This window comes from Littorina saxatilis, linkage group LG11 (genome assembly GCF_037325665.1).
Source record: "Littorina saxatilis isolate snail1 linkage group LG11, US_GU_Lsax_2.0, whole genome shotgun sequence".
NCBI classification, from domain to species: Eukaryota; Metazoa; Mollusca; class Gastropoda; order Littorinimorpha; family Littorinidae; genus Littorina; species Littorina saxatilis.
The window spans coordinates 295,001-310,972 of NC_090255.1; the positions used below are offsets into that span (position 1 = coordinate 295,001).

Here is a 15,972-nt window from a genome sequence, read left to right on the forward strand (position 1 = left end):
GGACCCTCCAGGTAGAGTGTGTGATGGGGGACGGACGGGGCGTTACACAGGGACCCACCAGGTAGAGTGTGTGATGGAGGATGAACGGGGCGTTACACAGGGACCCTCCAGGTAGAGTGTGTGATAGGGGACGGACGGGGCGTTACACAGGGACCCGCCAGGTAGAGTGTGTGATGGGGGACGGACGGGGCGTTACACAGGGACCTTTCAGGTAGAGTGTGTGATAGGGGACGAACGGGGCGTTACACAGGGACCCGCCAGGTAGAGTGTGTGATGGGGGACGGACGGGGCGTTACACAGGGACCTTTCAGGTAGAGTGTGTGATAGGGGACGGACGGGACGTTACACAGGGACCCGCCAGGTAGAGTGTGTGATGGGGGACGGACGGGACGTTACACAGGGACCCGCCAGGTAGAGTGTGTGATGGGGGACGGACGGAACGTTACACAGGGACCCTCCAGGTAGAGTGTGTGATGGGGGACGGACGGGACGTTACACAGGGACCCTCCAGGTAGAGTGTGTGATGGAGGACGGACGGGACGTTACACAGGGACCCTCCAGGTAGAGTGTGTGATGGGGGACGGACGGGGCGTTACACAGGGACCCGCCAGGTAGAGTGTGTGATGGGGGACGGACGGGGCGTTACACAGGGACCCACCAGGTAGAGTGTGTGATGGAGGATGAACGGGACGTTACACAGGGACCCGCCAGGTAGAGTGTGTGATGGGGGACGGACGGGGCGTTACACAGGGACCCACCAGGTAGAGTGTGTGATGGAGGATGAACGGGGCGTTACACAGGGACCCTCCAGGTAGAGTGTGTGATAGGGGACGGACGGGGCGTTACACAGGGACCCGCCAGGTAGAGTGTGTGATGGGGGACGGACGGGGCGTTACACAGGGACCCACCAGGTAGAGTGTGTGATAGGGGACGAACGGGGCGTTACACAGGGACCCGCCAGGTAGAGTGTGTGATGGGGGACGGACGGGGCGTTACACAGGGACCTTTCAGGTAGAGTGTGTGATAGGGGACGGACGGGACGTTACACAGGGACCCGCCAGGTAGAGTGTGTGATGGGGGACGGACGGGACGTTACACAGGGACCCTCCAGGTAGAGTGTGTGATGGGGGACGGACGGGACGTTACACAGGGAGCCTCCAAGTAGAGTGTGTGATGGAGGACGGACGGGACGTTACACAGGGACCCTCCAGGTAGAGTGTGTGATGGGGGACGGACGGGACGTTACACAGGGACCCTCCAGGTAGAGTGTGTGATGGGGGACGGACGGGGCGTTACACAGGGACCCTCCAGGTAGAGTGTGTGATGGGGGACGGACGGGACGTTACACAGGGACCCTCCAGGTAGAGTGTGTGATGGGGGACGGACGGGACGTTACACAGGGACCCTCTAGGTAGAGTGTGTGATGGGGGACGGACGGGACGTTACACAGGGACCCTCCAAGTAGAGTGTGTGATGGGTTAAGGACGGGACGTTACACAAGGACCCGCCAGGTAGAGTGTGTGATGGGGGACGGACGGGGCGTTACACAGGGACTTTTCAGGTAGAGTGTGTGATGGGGGACGGACGGGACGTTACACAGGGACCCCCCAGGTAGAGTGTGTGATGGGGGACGGACGGGGCGTTACACAGGGACTTTTCAGGTAGAGTGTGTGATGGGGGACGGACGGGACGTTACACAGGGACCCCCCAGGTAGAGTGTGTGATGGGGGACGGACGGGGCGTTACACAGGGACTTTTCAGGTAGAGTGTGTGATGGGGGACGGACGGGACGTTACACAGGGACCCGCCAGGTAGAGTGTGTGATGGGGGACGGACGGGACGTTACACAAGGATTTTTCAGGTCGAGTGTGTGATGGGGGACGGACGGGATGTTACACAGGGACCCGCCAGGTACAATGTGTGATAGGGGACGGACGGGACGTTACACAAGGACCCGCCAGGTAGAGTGTGTGATGGGGGACGGACGGGACGTTACACAGGGACTTTTCAGGTCGAGTGTGTGATGGGGGACGGACGGGATGTTACACAGGGACCCGCCAGGTACAATGTGTGATAGGGGACGGACGGGACGTTACACAGGGACCCGCCAGGTAGAGTGTGTGATGGGGGACGGACGAGACGTTACACAGGGACCTTTCAGGTAGAGTGTGTGATAGGGGACGGACGGGACGTTACACAGGGACCTTTCAGGTAGAGTGTGTGATAGGGGACGGACGGGACGTTACACAGGGACCTTTCAGGTAGAGTGTGTGATAGGGGACGGACGGGACGTTACACAGGGACCTTTCAGGTAGAGTGTGTGATAGGGGACGGACGGGACGTTACACAGGGACCTTTCAGGTAGAGTGTGTGATGGAAGACGGACGGGACGTTACGCAGGGACCTTTCAGGTAGAGTGTGTGATGGAAGACGGACGGGACGTTACGCAGGGACCTTTCAGGTAGAGTGTGTGATAGGGGACGGACGGGACGTTACGCAGGGACTCGCCAGGTAGAGTGTTGGGAGCCTGCATACTGCGCTCAGTTACCTCTCAGTTATTTCAGACTCCCACCCCCCCTTTTCAATTTTTTCCCAACCGAGGCCGTCGCGTCAATCGGTATCTTGTGCAAGCTTTGTTACCTGTCCTGTGCGGCATGCCATAAGCAATGTGTGAGTTGTGAGTTAAGTAATTGTATCTTTTCCCATCCTTGACAGCCGGGAGACAGGTTCCTGCTACACCTCACTCTGTTGTCTCTCTGCTTGTTAACTCTTCAGTTCGGTTTCTCAACAACATATATCCTTTGCCGGGGAGACACCGTTTGAAATCATCCTAGATCAGTCCAAACTTTGCCAAGGGAGAACAGCATGAAATCATCCTAGATCAGTCCAAACTTTGCCAAGGGAGAACAGCATCATTTTACTGGGACGTCATGATACCGGAAAGCAAGCCTGGCTGCTAATCACGTGTAGCGTGAAATTGTTGTTTGTTTTGCTGACTGACATGCCTTGGACACTGTGTAACGTGAGATTGTTGTTTGCTTTGCTGACTGACATGCCTTGGACACTGTGTAACGTGAGATTGTTGTTTGTTTTGCTGACTGACATGCCTTGGACACTGTGTAACGTGAGATTGTTGTTTGTTTTGCTGACTGACATGACTTGGACACTGTGTAACGTGAGATTGTTGTTTGTTTTGCTGACTGACATGACTTGGACACTGTGTAACGTGAGATTGTTGGGTTGTTTTGCTGACTGACATGCCTTGGACACTGTGTAACGTGAGATTGTTGTTTGCTTTGCTGACTGACATGACTTGGACACTGTGTAACGTGAGATTGTTGTTTGTTTTGCTGACATGACTTGGACACTGTGTAACGTGAGATTGTTGGGTTGTTTTGCTGACTGACATGCCTTGGACACTGTGTAACGTGAGATTGTTGTTTGTTTTGCTGACTGACATGACTTGGACACTGTGTAACGTGAGATTGTTGTTTGTTTTGCTGACTGACATGACTTGGACACTGTGTAACGTGAGATTGTTGTTTGTTTTGCTGACTGACATGACTTGGACACTGTGTAACGTGAGATTGTTGTTTGTTTTGTTGACTGACATGACTTGGACACTGTGTAACGTGAGATTGTTGTTTGTTTTGCTGACTGACATGACTTGGACGCTGTGTAACGTGAGATTGTTGTTTGTTTTGCTGACTGACATGACTTGGACACCGTGTAACGTGAGATTGTTGTTTGTTTTGTTGACTGACATGACTTGGACACTGTGCAACGTGAGATTGTTGTTTGTTTTGCTGACTGACATGACTTGGACACTGTGTAACGTGAGATTGTTGTTTGTTTTGCTGACTGACATGCCTTGGACACTGTGTAACGTGAGATTGTTGTTTGTTTTGCTGACTGACATGACTTGGACACTGTGTAACGTGAGATTGTTGTTTGTTTTGCTGACTGACATGACGTGGACACTGTGTAACGTGAGATTGTTGTTTGTTTTGTTGACTGACATGACTTGGACACTGTGTAACGTGAGATTGTTGTTTGTTTTGCTGACTGACATGCCTTGGACACTGTCAGGAATGAAATACTCAAAATAGTTATAGGCAGTCAGAAGTTAATATTTTTTCTTTCATAAGCGTTCGTCTTTCTCCCACACTTCATTCCAAACAATACGAGAAAAAATATAGCTTAACATTTTATATGATTCACAGAACATAACATACAAATACACATACACTCACAGCAATTCTTCTATCATCCTTCAACATAACGACCCAGGGCACTAGATGAGTAAAATTACCACCATAGCCGTAGACGTCTGTTGAGTTGCTCATAAGTGTAGACTCGAAGATATCCTCCGTTCATAGTCTTTTCCGTTTCCTTGCGTCTGCTTCCCTGAGCTCTCGCGAAAATGGCGTCGCATCAAAGATAGTCAGGAATCCTCCGCTCCTTCTGTTTCGGGTCCTGCGTCTGCTTTCCTGAGCTCTCGCGAAGATAGTTCTCGTCTTCCGGCAGCATCCGCTCCGGATAGACAGGCTCCTTTAAGGAATAAGGGAGTCAATTAATATTCTAAATATTTATGTGGTACACGTAGTAATTCACTCATCATTCACCCTGGGTCGTAATTATACTTCACATTCAACCACACACACTCGTCCGAACTAATTATCTACAAGTTATACAACCCTTTAAAGTATCCACAATAACAACCAATAGATGATTACCCGCTTCGCCGGGAAGAAGTAGGGCCGGCTTCGCCGGCGCACGAAGGAAAGGAGATGAACGCGCAAAACACTGGAGACCTTCTAAAAATAGTAACGTGCAGCCACACGAGCTAAATCAACCTGGTCTGTTGGTCGCAATTGACTGTGTTCAAGCGTACGATAGTATTTCAAAAGAGTTTATTATTAAAGCCTTTCAAAAATTCGGGTTTGGGCCAGAATTTGTTCAATGGGTGACTGTGTTAATGAACGACACGGTTAGCTCAGTGCAGTATTGTGGATGGTTGTCTGATTTTTTTGATGTGAAAGCCGGGATTCGTCAAGGGTGCCCGTTTTCATGTTTGGCCTTTGTACTAGCCATTGAATTGTTGGCATCAAAAATAAGACAGTGTAGACGTATTAAAGGAATTTCGTTATGGAATAATGCTGATATTGCAACCGTTATTAAAATTGCTCTGTATGCAGACGATATCACCCTTTTTTTAAAGGATGAGATTGATATGTATTATGCACTTGAAATAATGAATGACTTTTCTAGCTTTTCAGGCTTTAAGGATACATAAGAGAAAGTCTGAGGCGATGTGGTTGGGTAGTAGGAAACATTGTGATGAAACATTTTATAATTTTGTTTGGAAGAAGAAGTTGAAGATTTTGGGTGTATATTTTTGTAATGATAAGAGTGCTTCTTTGGTAGAAGATAACTGGACTGGAAGAATAAGGAATATTAAGCGATTGATTTGTGCATGGGAGAAGCGAAATTTGAGCATTGTAGGGAAAATATGTATTGTGAAAACGTTTTTAATTTCACAATTTGTGTATATTATGCAAGCGTTTGTATTACCTGACTGTGTTTTGAATGAAGTCAATACCTTATTGTTTAGATTTTTGTGGCGAAAAAGAGATTGTAATCGGAAGGCCTTTGAAAAGGTGAAAAGAAGCGTTGTATGTTTTGAAATTGAAAAAGGTGGTTTAAAAATGATCGATATTAGGCAAATGCAAATCTCTTTTTTATTACAATGGGTTTCACAACTTACTACATCAAATGAAAATGATAATTGGAGTTTCACTCCAAAGATGATGTATTTGCGTTTTGGAAAACATTTTGAATGTTTCTTATCGAATGTAAACAGTGCAAGATTTAAAGGGTTAGACCTAGTGAAATCACACTTTTGGAAAGCAGTATTAAAATATTGGCTGGATAATAACCACAACGATCGTGGGACAATCGGGCCGATTTTATTATGGAATAATGCATGCATAACGTATAGTGGCAAAGTTTTATTTTTTTGAGAGTTGGATACAACGAGGTGTATTGGTATTAACTGACATTGTACGTTCGGGAGATATATTATCATATCAAGATATATGTGATTTGATTGGATATTCGCCAAACCGAATTCTTGAATATAATGTTGTAAAAGCTGCTGTGTCATTATTTATGAGGAAAAATGCTGTAAATATGACTGATGATGTTTGTATTACCTTACCACTGTTTAACGGCAAAAATGTGTTAAGTGCCAGCGAATACAGGAAAGAGGTTATTAATATGAAAACAGATGTACCATGTTCCGGAGGATTTTGGAAGAGAAAGTTTAATGTAGAAATTGATGAACGATCCTGGATAGTTGCCTATCAGTCAACACAAGAGACTAGATTAAGAGTTTTACACTGGAAAATTATGCACAACATTTATCCGACCAACATTCTCCTGTGTAAAATGAAAGTAACGGAAACTAATAAATGTAATTACTGCTGTGATGTAACTGATTTCATTGAACACTTCTTTTTTGAATGCCCGGTTGTATACAAATTCTGGAAGTTTATTGAAGAATTTATTTTTCGTACTTTAGAAATTAAGATTATTTTGAATGTTAGTGATGTTTTACTTGGTATGCATTTTGTAATGGTGAGAAAGGCAACTATGTATAAATTGAACCACATTATCTTAATCGGAAAGATGTGCGTTAGTATATATAAAAAAACAAATTCGTTTTTACCGTTGGAAAGTATTTTTAATAGGCAGTTACAGATAAGAAGCATTTTTGTGTGAGTGTTCGAAGAACAAAACGTTAAAAAAGTTAGCTTGTTGTTCTCGATAAGTTGTATTTAATTCATTGTATGAGATATTGTTAATTGTTGTTATTTATGTGAATAAAATTGTTTGAAAAAAAAATAAAAATAAAAAAAAAATTAACAAAAAATTAAAAAAAAAAAAAAAAAAAAAAAAAGAAATGACTTGGTCGTTCAACAAGTTGATTTAGGGATTGTTAGCGTTGTATTATATTCATTACGACGAAAGTTTTTGTGGACTGATTTTTTGTTTCTAGCACTGCCTAAAATCACTGTGGTATAGAAATTATACATGTTGATTACCCGGTACATTGATTATAATTGTGTTCTGATCTTATGATGTCTTTTTGTTAAAATAAAAAGAACTAAAAAAAAAAAAAAAAAAAAAAAATAGTAACGTGCACTGACCTTCTAAAAATAGTAACGTAGTAACGGGAATATGGATTGACGCCACACGGAGGAAGGGAGATAATCGCGGCTGAAAACACTGGAGAAGATAAGGAAGAGTTACTGGTAGTGGATCCCGACAAAAAAACACAAAATCGGTTCAGCGCGCACAGCGCTGCGCGCTGAGAGCACGTGTTGAAATATCTCATCGATGAGGTTGTGTCCGGGGTGTAGCTGAATACGGTGTCCAAATTTGAAAAAGATCCACCCAGAACTTTGGCCGTGCATCGCGAACAGACAGACAGACAGACAGATAGACAGACAGACAGACACTAGTCGTATATATATATAGATAAATGAACACTATTACAGAGCTTATTCACCATCATAATAAAAGAAATACTGCTATGCTAAACCATTCTTGAAAAATAGTTTACCTGCGCATTCGAGCGACAGAGCCTTCCGTCTTGCCTCTAAGATGTTAGTTGAGCGACAGAGCCTTCCGTCTTGCCTCTAAGATGTTAGTTGAGCGACAGAGCCTTCCGTCTTGCCTCTAAGATGTTAGTTTGGCAAGTGCTGTAACAAATTGTTTAACTGGCGACACAGTCGCAGCTCACCCTATACATTTGAACATTCAGGTTTTCAGGCATGCTACAGGCCAAAAATGGTTTTACCTGAAAGAAGCGCGTAGTGCCAGTGGCAAAGCCACAAGCCTGAGCCTGCGAAGCAGGCGAGCCAACTAGGGGGGTCCGGGGGCATGCCCCCCCGAAATTTTTTTCAAAAAACTGTTAAAATCTGTGCATTCTGGGCATCATTTTCAGGGCTGTAATAGTGTTGTGATCTTGTTAAAAATCCCATTTTAGCCTCCCCCCACCACCATTCAACACACCTTCAAACTGGTGAAAACAACACTACTGTAGACTAGTATGTAGTCACCAGTGCACTGGTACTACAGTAGTGGTGTTTTCACCAGTTTTGTACACATGAAAAGGGTTTACAAGTCACAAAAGCATTGAAAAAGGTTACTGCAAAAAAACAAATGCAAGGAAGAGTAGTCACTCACAAGTCAAAGAAGGCACAGTTCTTTTTGCCGCTTTGGCCGGATTCGTTCTTCTTCGTGTCAGCCTTCTTTTTTTCCGGCGGGAAGGTGTTTTCAAGCCAAGCCCAACTCCATTTGTTCTTCACGCCGGAATCAAATAGTCCCGGCGAATTTCTCTGTACAATATCTGGGCGAAACAGTTCGCCAAAAACGACGGCCTATACATCCGCAGAACTAGATTGGGAACGTTCTAGATTCAGAACGGCAAGACCAATGACGGGCAACGCGCGTGCGCTGGCTTCATTGAGACCGACGCCCGGTCGCGTTGCGCGATATTCACACGGATCGTTTTTGCGGAAATTTTTCAACTTCACCGGAATAAATTTGACTTTACTGGATTTTGAAAACGGCTTTACCGGATTTCCGGCAATTACCGGAAAAGTAGCATGCCTGACGGTTTTCCACCTGTTGCACGTGAGTGCGTGGAGACTCAGCTCTACAGGTAACGGTACAGGCCCCATAATCATGGTCCAACAGGCATGCGAATCAATAATAATGTTTTTCACGATACGAGTCTTCTGTCAATTAATGCATTCTAATAACAGCATCATTTCATCAATAATTAAGTACTCATATTACATACATGTTCATACATAAGACAGACTCTGTGTAACGTGAGATTGTTGTTTGTTTTGTTGACTGACATGATTTGGACACCGTGTATGATGAGATTGTTTTTGTTTTGCTGACTGACATGCCCAGGACACTGTGTAACGTGAGATTTTTTTGTGTTTTGCTGACTGACATGACTTGGATACCGCGTAACGTGAAATTGTTTTGTGTTTTGCTGACAGACATGCCTTGGACAATGTGTAACGTGAGATTGATTTTGATTTGCTGACTGACATGACTTCGACACTGTGTAACGTGAGATTGATTTTGTTTTGCTGACTGACATGACTTGGACACCGTGTAACGTGAGATTGTTGTTTGTTTTGTTGACTGACATGACTTGGACACTGTGTAACGTGAGATTGTTGTTTGTTTTGTTGACTGACATGACTTGGACACTGTGTAACGTGAGATTGTTGTTTGTTTTGTTGACTGACATGACTTGGACGCTGTGTAACGTGAGATTGTTGTTTGTTTTGCTGACTGACATGACTTGGACACCGTGTAACGTGAGATTGTTGTTTGTTTTGTTGACTGACATGACTTGGACACTGTGTAACGTGAGATTGTTGTTTGTTTTGTTGACTGACATGACTTGGACACTGTGTAACGTGAGATTGTTTGTTTTGTTGACTGACATGACTTGGACACTGTGTAACGTGAGATTGTTGTTTGTTTTGTTGACTGACATGACTTGGACACTGTGTAACGTGAGATTGTTGTTTGTTTTGCTGACTGACATGACTTGGACGCTGTGTAACGTGAGATTGATTTTATTTTGCTGACAGACATGCCTTGGACAATGTGTAACGTGAGATTGATTTTGATTTGCTGACTGACATGACTTCGACACTGTGTAACGTGAGATTGATTTTGTTTTGCTGACTGACATGACTTGGACACTGTGTAACGTGAGATTGTTGTTTGTTTTGTTGACTGACATGACTTGGACACTGTGTAACGTGAGATTGTTGTTTGTTTTGCTGACTGACATGACTTGGACACTGTGTAACGTGAGATTGTTGTTTGTTTTGTTGACTGACATGACTTGGACACCGTGTAACGTGAGATTGTTGTTTGTTTTGTTGACTGACAGGACTTGGACGCTGTGTAACGTGAGATTGTTGTTTGTTTTGTTGACTGACAGGACTTGGACGCTGTGTAACGTGAGATTGTTGTTTGTTTTGTTGACTGACATGACTTGGACACCGTGTAACGTGAGATTGTTGTTTGTTTTGTTGACTGACATGACTTGGACACTGTGTAACGTGAGATTGTTGTTTGTTTTGTTGACTGACATGACTTGGACACCGTGTAACGTGAGATTGTTGTTTGTTTTGTTGACTGACAGGACTTGGACGCTGTGTAACGTGAGATTGTTGTTTGTTTTGTTGACTGACATGACTTGGACACTGTGTAACGTGAGATTGTTGTTTGTTTTGTTGACTGACATGACTTGGACACTGTGTAACGTGAGATTGTTGTTTGTTTTGTTGACTGACATGACTTGGACACTGTGTAACGTGAGATTGTTGTTTGTTTTGTTGACTGACATGACTTGGACACTGTGTAACGTGAGATTGTTGTTTGTTTTGCTGACTGACATGACTTGGACGCTGTGTAACGTGAGATTGATTTTATTTTGCTGACAGACATGCCTTGGACACTGTGTAACGTGAGATTGTTGTTTGTTTTGTTGACTGACATGACTTGGACACTGTGTAACGTGAGATTGATTTTGATTTGCTGACTGACATGACTTGGACACCGTGTAACGTGAGATTGATTTGTGTTTTGCTAACTGACATGCCTTGGACACGGCGTAACCAGAAATTGTTTTTGTTTTGCTGACTGACATGACTTGGACACTGTGTTACGTGAGATTGTTTTTGTTTTGCTGACTGACATGACTTGGACACTGTGTAACGTGAGATTGTTTTTGTTTTGCTGACTGACATGACTTGGACGCTGTAGATGTACGAGGCCATGGCGGGCAAGCGACCATTCTCGCCGTACGACCAGACCCGCTGGTTACTGCCACCCAACCCGCTGCCCAGGATACCCGATCACGTGCTGGGTAGAGACGGCAAGAAGGGGAAGCCTCCGCTTCCCATCTTCCTGCCGCCAATACCCGACATACCCGCCCAGCCCAACATCCCCACGTGAGTGTGGTACTGCAGTGGGCCACCTACTCCTGACATACCAGACATACATACCTGACATACCCCCCGACATACATACCCGACATACATACCCGACATACCAGACATACATACCTGACATACCTGACATACCCCCGACATACATACCTGACATACCCGACATACCTGACATACCCGCCCAGCACAAAATACCCACGTGAGTGTGGTACTGCAGTGAATGCCGACTGTTGCAGGACGAGTAACGGGTGGTACATTAAGGGGGAATGCCAACTGTTGCAGGACGAGTAACGGGTGGTACGTTAAGGGGGAATGCCAACTGTTGCAGGACGAGTAACGGGTGGTACGTTAAGGGGGAATGCCGACTGTTGCAGGACGAGTAACGGGTGGTACGTTAAGGGGGAATGCCGACTGTTGCAGGACGAGTAACGGGTGGTACATTAAGGGGGAATGCCGACTGTTGCAGGACGGGTAACGGGTGGTACATTAAGGGGGAATGCCAACTGTTGCAGGACGAGTAACGGGTGGTACGTTAGGGGGGGATGCCGACTGTTGCAGGACGGGTAACGGGTGGTACGTTGAGGGGGAATGCCAACTGTTGCAGGACGGGTAACGGGTGGTACGTTAAGGGGGAATGCCGACTGTTGGAGGACGGGTAACGGGTGGTACATTAAGGGGGGATGCCGACTGTTGCAGGACGAGTAACGGGTGGTACATTAAGGGGGGATGCCAACTGTTGCAGGACGAGTAACGGGTGGTACGTTAAGGGGGAATGCCGACTGTTGCAGGACGGGTAACGGGTGGTACGTTAAGGGGGGATGCCGACTGTTGCAGGACGGGTAACGGGTGGTACGTTGAGGGGGAATGCCGACTGTTGCAGGACGGGTAACGGGTGGTACATTAAGGGGGGATGCCGACTGTTGCAGGACGAGTAACGGGTGGTACGTTAGGGGGGGATGCCGACTGTTGCAGGACGAGTAACGGGTTGTACATTAAGGGGGGATGCCGACTGTTGCAGGACGGGTAACGGGTGGTACGTTGAGGGGGAATGCCGACTGTTGCAGGACGGGTAACGGGTGGTACATTAATGGGGGATGCCGACTGTTGCAGGACGAGTAACGTGTGGTACATTAAGGGGGAATGCCGACTGTTGCAGGACGGGTAACGGGTGGTACCTTAAGGGGGGATGCCGACTGTTGCAGGACGGGTAACGGGTGGTACATTAAGGGGGGATGCCGACAGTTGCAGGACGAGTAACGGATGGTACATTAAGGGGGGATGCCAACTGTTGCAGGACGAGTAACGGATGGTACATTAAGGGGGGATGCCGAGTGTTGTAGGACGAGTAACAGATGGTACATTAAGGGGGGATGCCGAGTGTTGCAGGACGAGTAACGGATGGTACATTAAGGGGGGATGCCGAGTGTTGCAGGACGAGTAACGGATGGTACATTAAGGGGGGATGCCGACTGTTGCGTGACGAGCAACGGGTGGTACATTAAGGGGGGATGCCGACTGTTGCAGGACGGGTAACGGGTGGTACATTAAGGGGGGATGCCGACAGTTGCAGGACGGGTAACGGGTGGTACGTTGAGGGGGAATGCCGACTGTTGCAGGACGGGTAACGGGTGGTACATTAAGGGGGGATGCCGACTGTTGCAGGACGGGTAACGGGTGGTACATTAAGGGGGGATGCCGACTGTTGCAGGACGGGTAACGGGTGGTACATTAAGGGGGAATGCCGACTGTTGCAGGACGGGTAACGGGTGGTACATTGAGGGGGGATGCCGACTGTTGCAGGACGGGTAACGGGTGGTACATTAAGGGGGAATGCCGACTGTTGCAGGACGGGTAACGGGTGGTACATTAAGGGGGGATGCCGACTGTTGCAGGACGGGTAACGGGTGGTACATTAAGGGGGGATGCCGACTGTTGGAGGACGGGTAACGGGTGGTACATTAAGGGGGAATGCCGACTGTTGCAGGACGGGTAACGGGTGGTACATTAAGGGGGGATGCCGACTGTTGCAGAACGGGTAACGGGTGGTACATTAAGGGGGAATGCCGACTGTTGCAGGACGGGTAACGGGTGGTACATTAAGGGGGGATGCCGACTGTTGCAGGACGGGTAACGGGTGGTACATTAAGGGGGGATGCTGACTGTTGCAGGACGAGTAACGGGTGGTACGGGTTCAAACCTACGATCCAGGGCCGCAGTATCGTGAGCGAGAGACAGAAGTGGTGCAAGGTGACCGCCGGGCAGCACAACCTCCCGTGTCTCTTCGGCTGGCCGGAAGTCTCTGACTGACCGCCCCGCGCCCAACTGAATGCCCCGCGTCCACTTTGACAGAGAATGGAAATCGTTTTTGACAGTTACTGTATGCCACCATATTTTTGAAAGTATCCACTGTTGATGTATATATATATATATCACCTCACCTCACCTACGCCTGTGACCCCGTCTGGGGTATAGGCCGCCAATTATATATATATATATCCCATGACCTCCCTTCTTTGTCTCTGTTACTTCAGTATGGGTATATATGTTGTATTTTTATAGCTCAATAAATACATCATGGACTCAAAAAAATATATGATAGTGCAGATTCCGATTTGGGCGAAGAACTACTTTGCTCCCGACCTTTGACCTCGCGCCGAACAATGTGACACATTTGTATGAAGTTCCAAAATCGTATTGCACGGCTCAGAAAACCATATCAGTTGCACGCAAAAATGAATCTCAGAACTGATCTGATGTATGAGATGCAATAAGCAAACGTTTCTTTCATTATGAAAGCAATGCAGGTGGGAAAAAACGAACATTCAACTTACAAGATAACCAGATGCTAGCGAACCAAAACAAAAACACGAGTACCCTCCCCTTGCTTCGTTAGCAGACGACTTTTGAGAATCTGTCAGACTGTCCTTACCTGGCACGGTTGGGCTTCGCTATCATCAGCTGTTTCACGTGTTTTGCGAGCAAGTCTACTCTTTTGCCTGGCTCTGCAGTAAGTCCACATTGGCGATGAAGGTATCTAAGAACTTAACATGTGTGTATTTTTCCGTAATCCAGTCATATTCTTTCAAAATGCAATCAAGCGGCGGTGACAGACTTGGGTCCTGTTTTCATCGCATCAATACCAGTTTAGGTTCATGCAAACACACTCGCAAAACAGTTTATCATGTAGATACATTTCAAATAGGGAGCAAATGGTTAAATCTACATATGTGTTCCCTAAAATTTGCTTCTCTGTCAATAAGACTAATTGTATAATAATGCGTTCGAAAAAAACAACGTGGAATCGATTCTGAATCGAGTCGAGTAAGCCAAATGGGGGCCAAACCGGTTTCCCCGTTCCGCCGACCTGAAACGCAAAAGAATTGTGCGCTTCAACTAAATGGATTTCTATACGACTTCATTACTTTCTTGCAACTTATGAACCTTTACTTAACGCTTTTAAACGGTCTGAAAGTAGTGTTACCGCGTACTTATAGATGCACTCATTCGTTTTATTTTTTCAGCGACGGTCACTTAGTTTAAGGTTGCAAAAAGGCCATGTCTCGCTGAAAACACTGTTTCACACTCCACAGATCGCAAAAGTGCCGCTAGTAGTCTACACTTTGTGTTTGATGGTAGAATGGGATATACAGATTACAACACTCGTGGTTTTTTATATGGCTTGTATTTCAGTCAAGACCCAGCGGGAATATCAATCGAGAGCCACTCGCCAAAGGCTCGTGTCTCCCGATGATATTCATCCGCTGGGTCTTGACTGAAATACAAGCCATATAAAAAACCACTCGTGTTGTAACCTATACATATATATATATATATGTACAATTTTGATATATTTTTGTATAAACATTTGTTCGAATGTCAATCGTGTGTATGCCGTTAATTTATGCACCTACATTTATTGTTTGACTATTCAACACGGTTATTTTGTGCACCTAAATTATTTTGTTGACTCTTCAACTCGGCGCTGGTTTAGTGTTATGAATGATTTATGTACAACTTGGCGCTGGTTTAGTGTTATGAATGATTGTTGACTCTTCAACTTGGCGCTGGTTTAGTGTTATGAATGATTGTTGACTCTTCAACTTGGCGCTGGTTTAGTGTTATGAATGATTTATGTACAATTGGCACGTACATGTATGTGCAAATATAAAAGAAAAGTTCAGTCTACCAATCTGTGTGTGTGTGTGTGTGTGTGTGTGTGTGTGTGTGTGTGTGTGTGTGTGTGTGTGTGTGTGTGTGTGTGTGTGTGTGTGTGTGTGTGTGTCATGAAGTGGATTGTAGTGTGAATAAAGGATTTACTTTTCTGTAAACGTGTTCTTCCCTATCTTCTTACACTGACTTCAATCTTCACACCAACACACTCCAAACACAGAATTCTGGGAGGATGCAGACTTATTATTTCCTCACCAAAATATAACACAATTCTTCATTTCAAATACATCAATACGAATCAACTTCTCGAACACACAGTTCACACACACATATAGCATTCACTCAATGCATGTAAATACATAGTATAAAGATACTTTCTCAAAGATAGATTAACGCACAAGATAAGGTGCTGACAGACACTCACGAGTTCGTATCACGGCTCACTGCATGTCGTCATTTGCACATCCTTGTGTCGTTGAATCCCGTAGATGATGAATTCCCAGAAACTCTCCTTAAAGGTGCCCACACACCTTTCACGTTTCTCCCCGAGAAATACTTCCGCCATTAGCGAAATAAACCGTCGTCTCTACGACCGGTAACGATGAAGACTCCTCCGTCTAGCCACCTTGCGCCGATGTGGTCTTTTCCCCCACCATCGCTCCGCATTCTTCCGTGTAAGGTCCGTCCCTTTGTCCACGCCATGGAAAACTCCTCATGGAAACTCCTAAAGAATTAACCCAAG

The 15,972-nt window shown here is 45.9% G+C and overlaps 1 protein-coding gene across 1 annotated transcript in view; it reads left to right on the forward strand.

The window, feature by feature from the left end:
* LOC138979356 (uncharacterized) overlaps positions 1 to 13,550 on the forward strand; it is a 16,872-nt gene extending 3,322 nt beyond the window's left edge. The window contains exons 3-4 of the mRNA XM_070352045.1: positions 10,876 to 11,063; positions 13,229 to 13,550. Of these exons, the coding sequence (XP_070208146.1) occupies positions 10,876 to 11,063; positions 13,229 to 13,367 (327 nt within the window). The 3' untranslated portion in view covers positions 13,368 to 13,550. The remainder of the gene's footprint in view (positions 1 to 10,875; positions 11,064 to 13,228) is intronic.
* Positions 13,551 to 15,972: the final 2,422 nt, after the last annotated feature.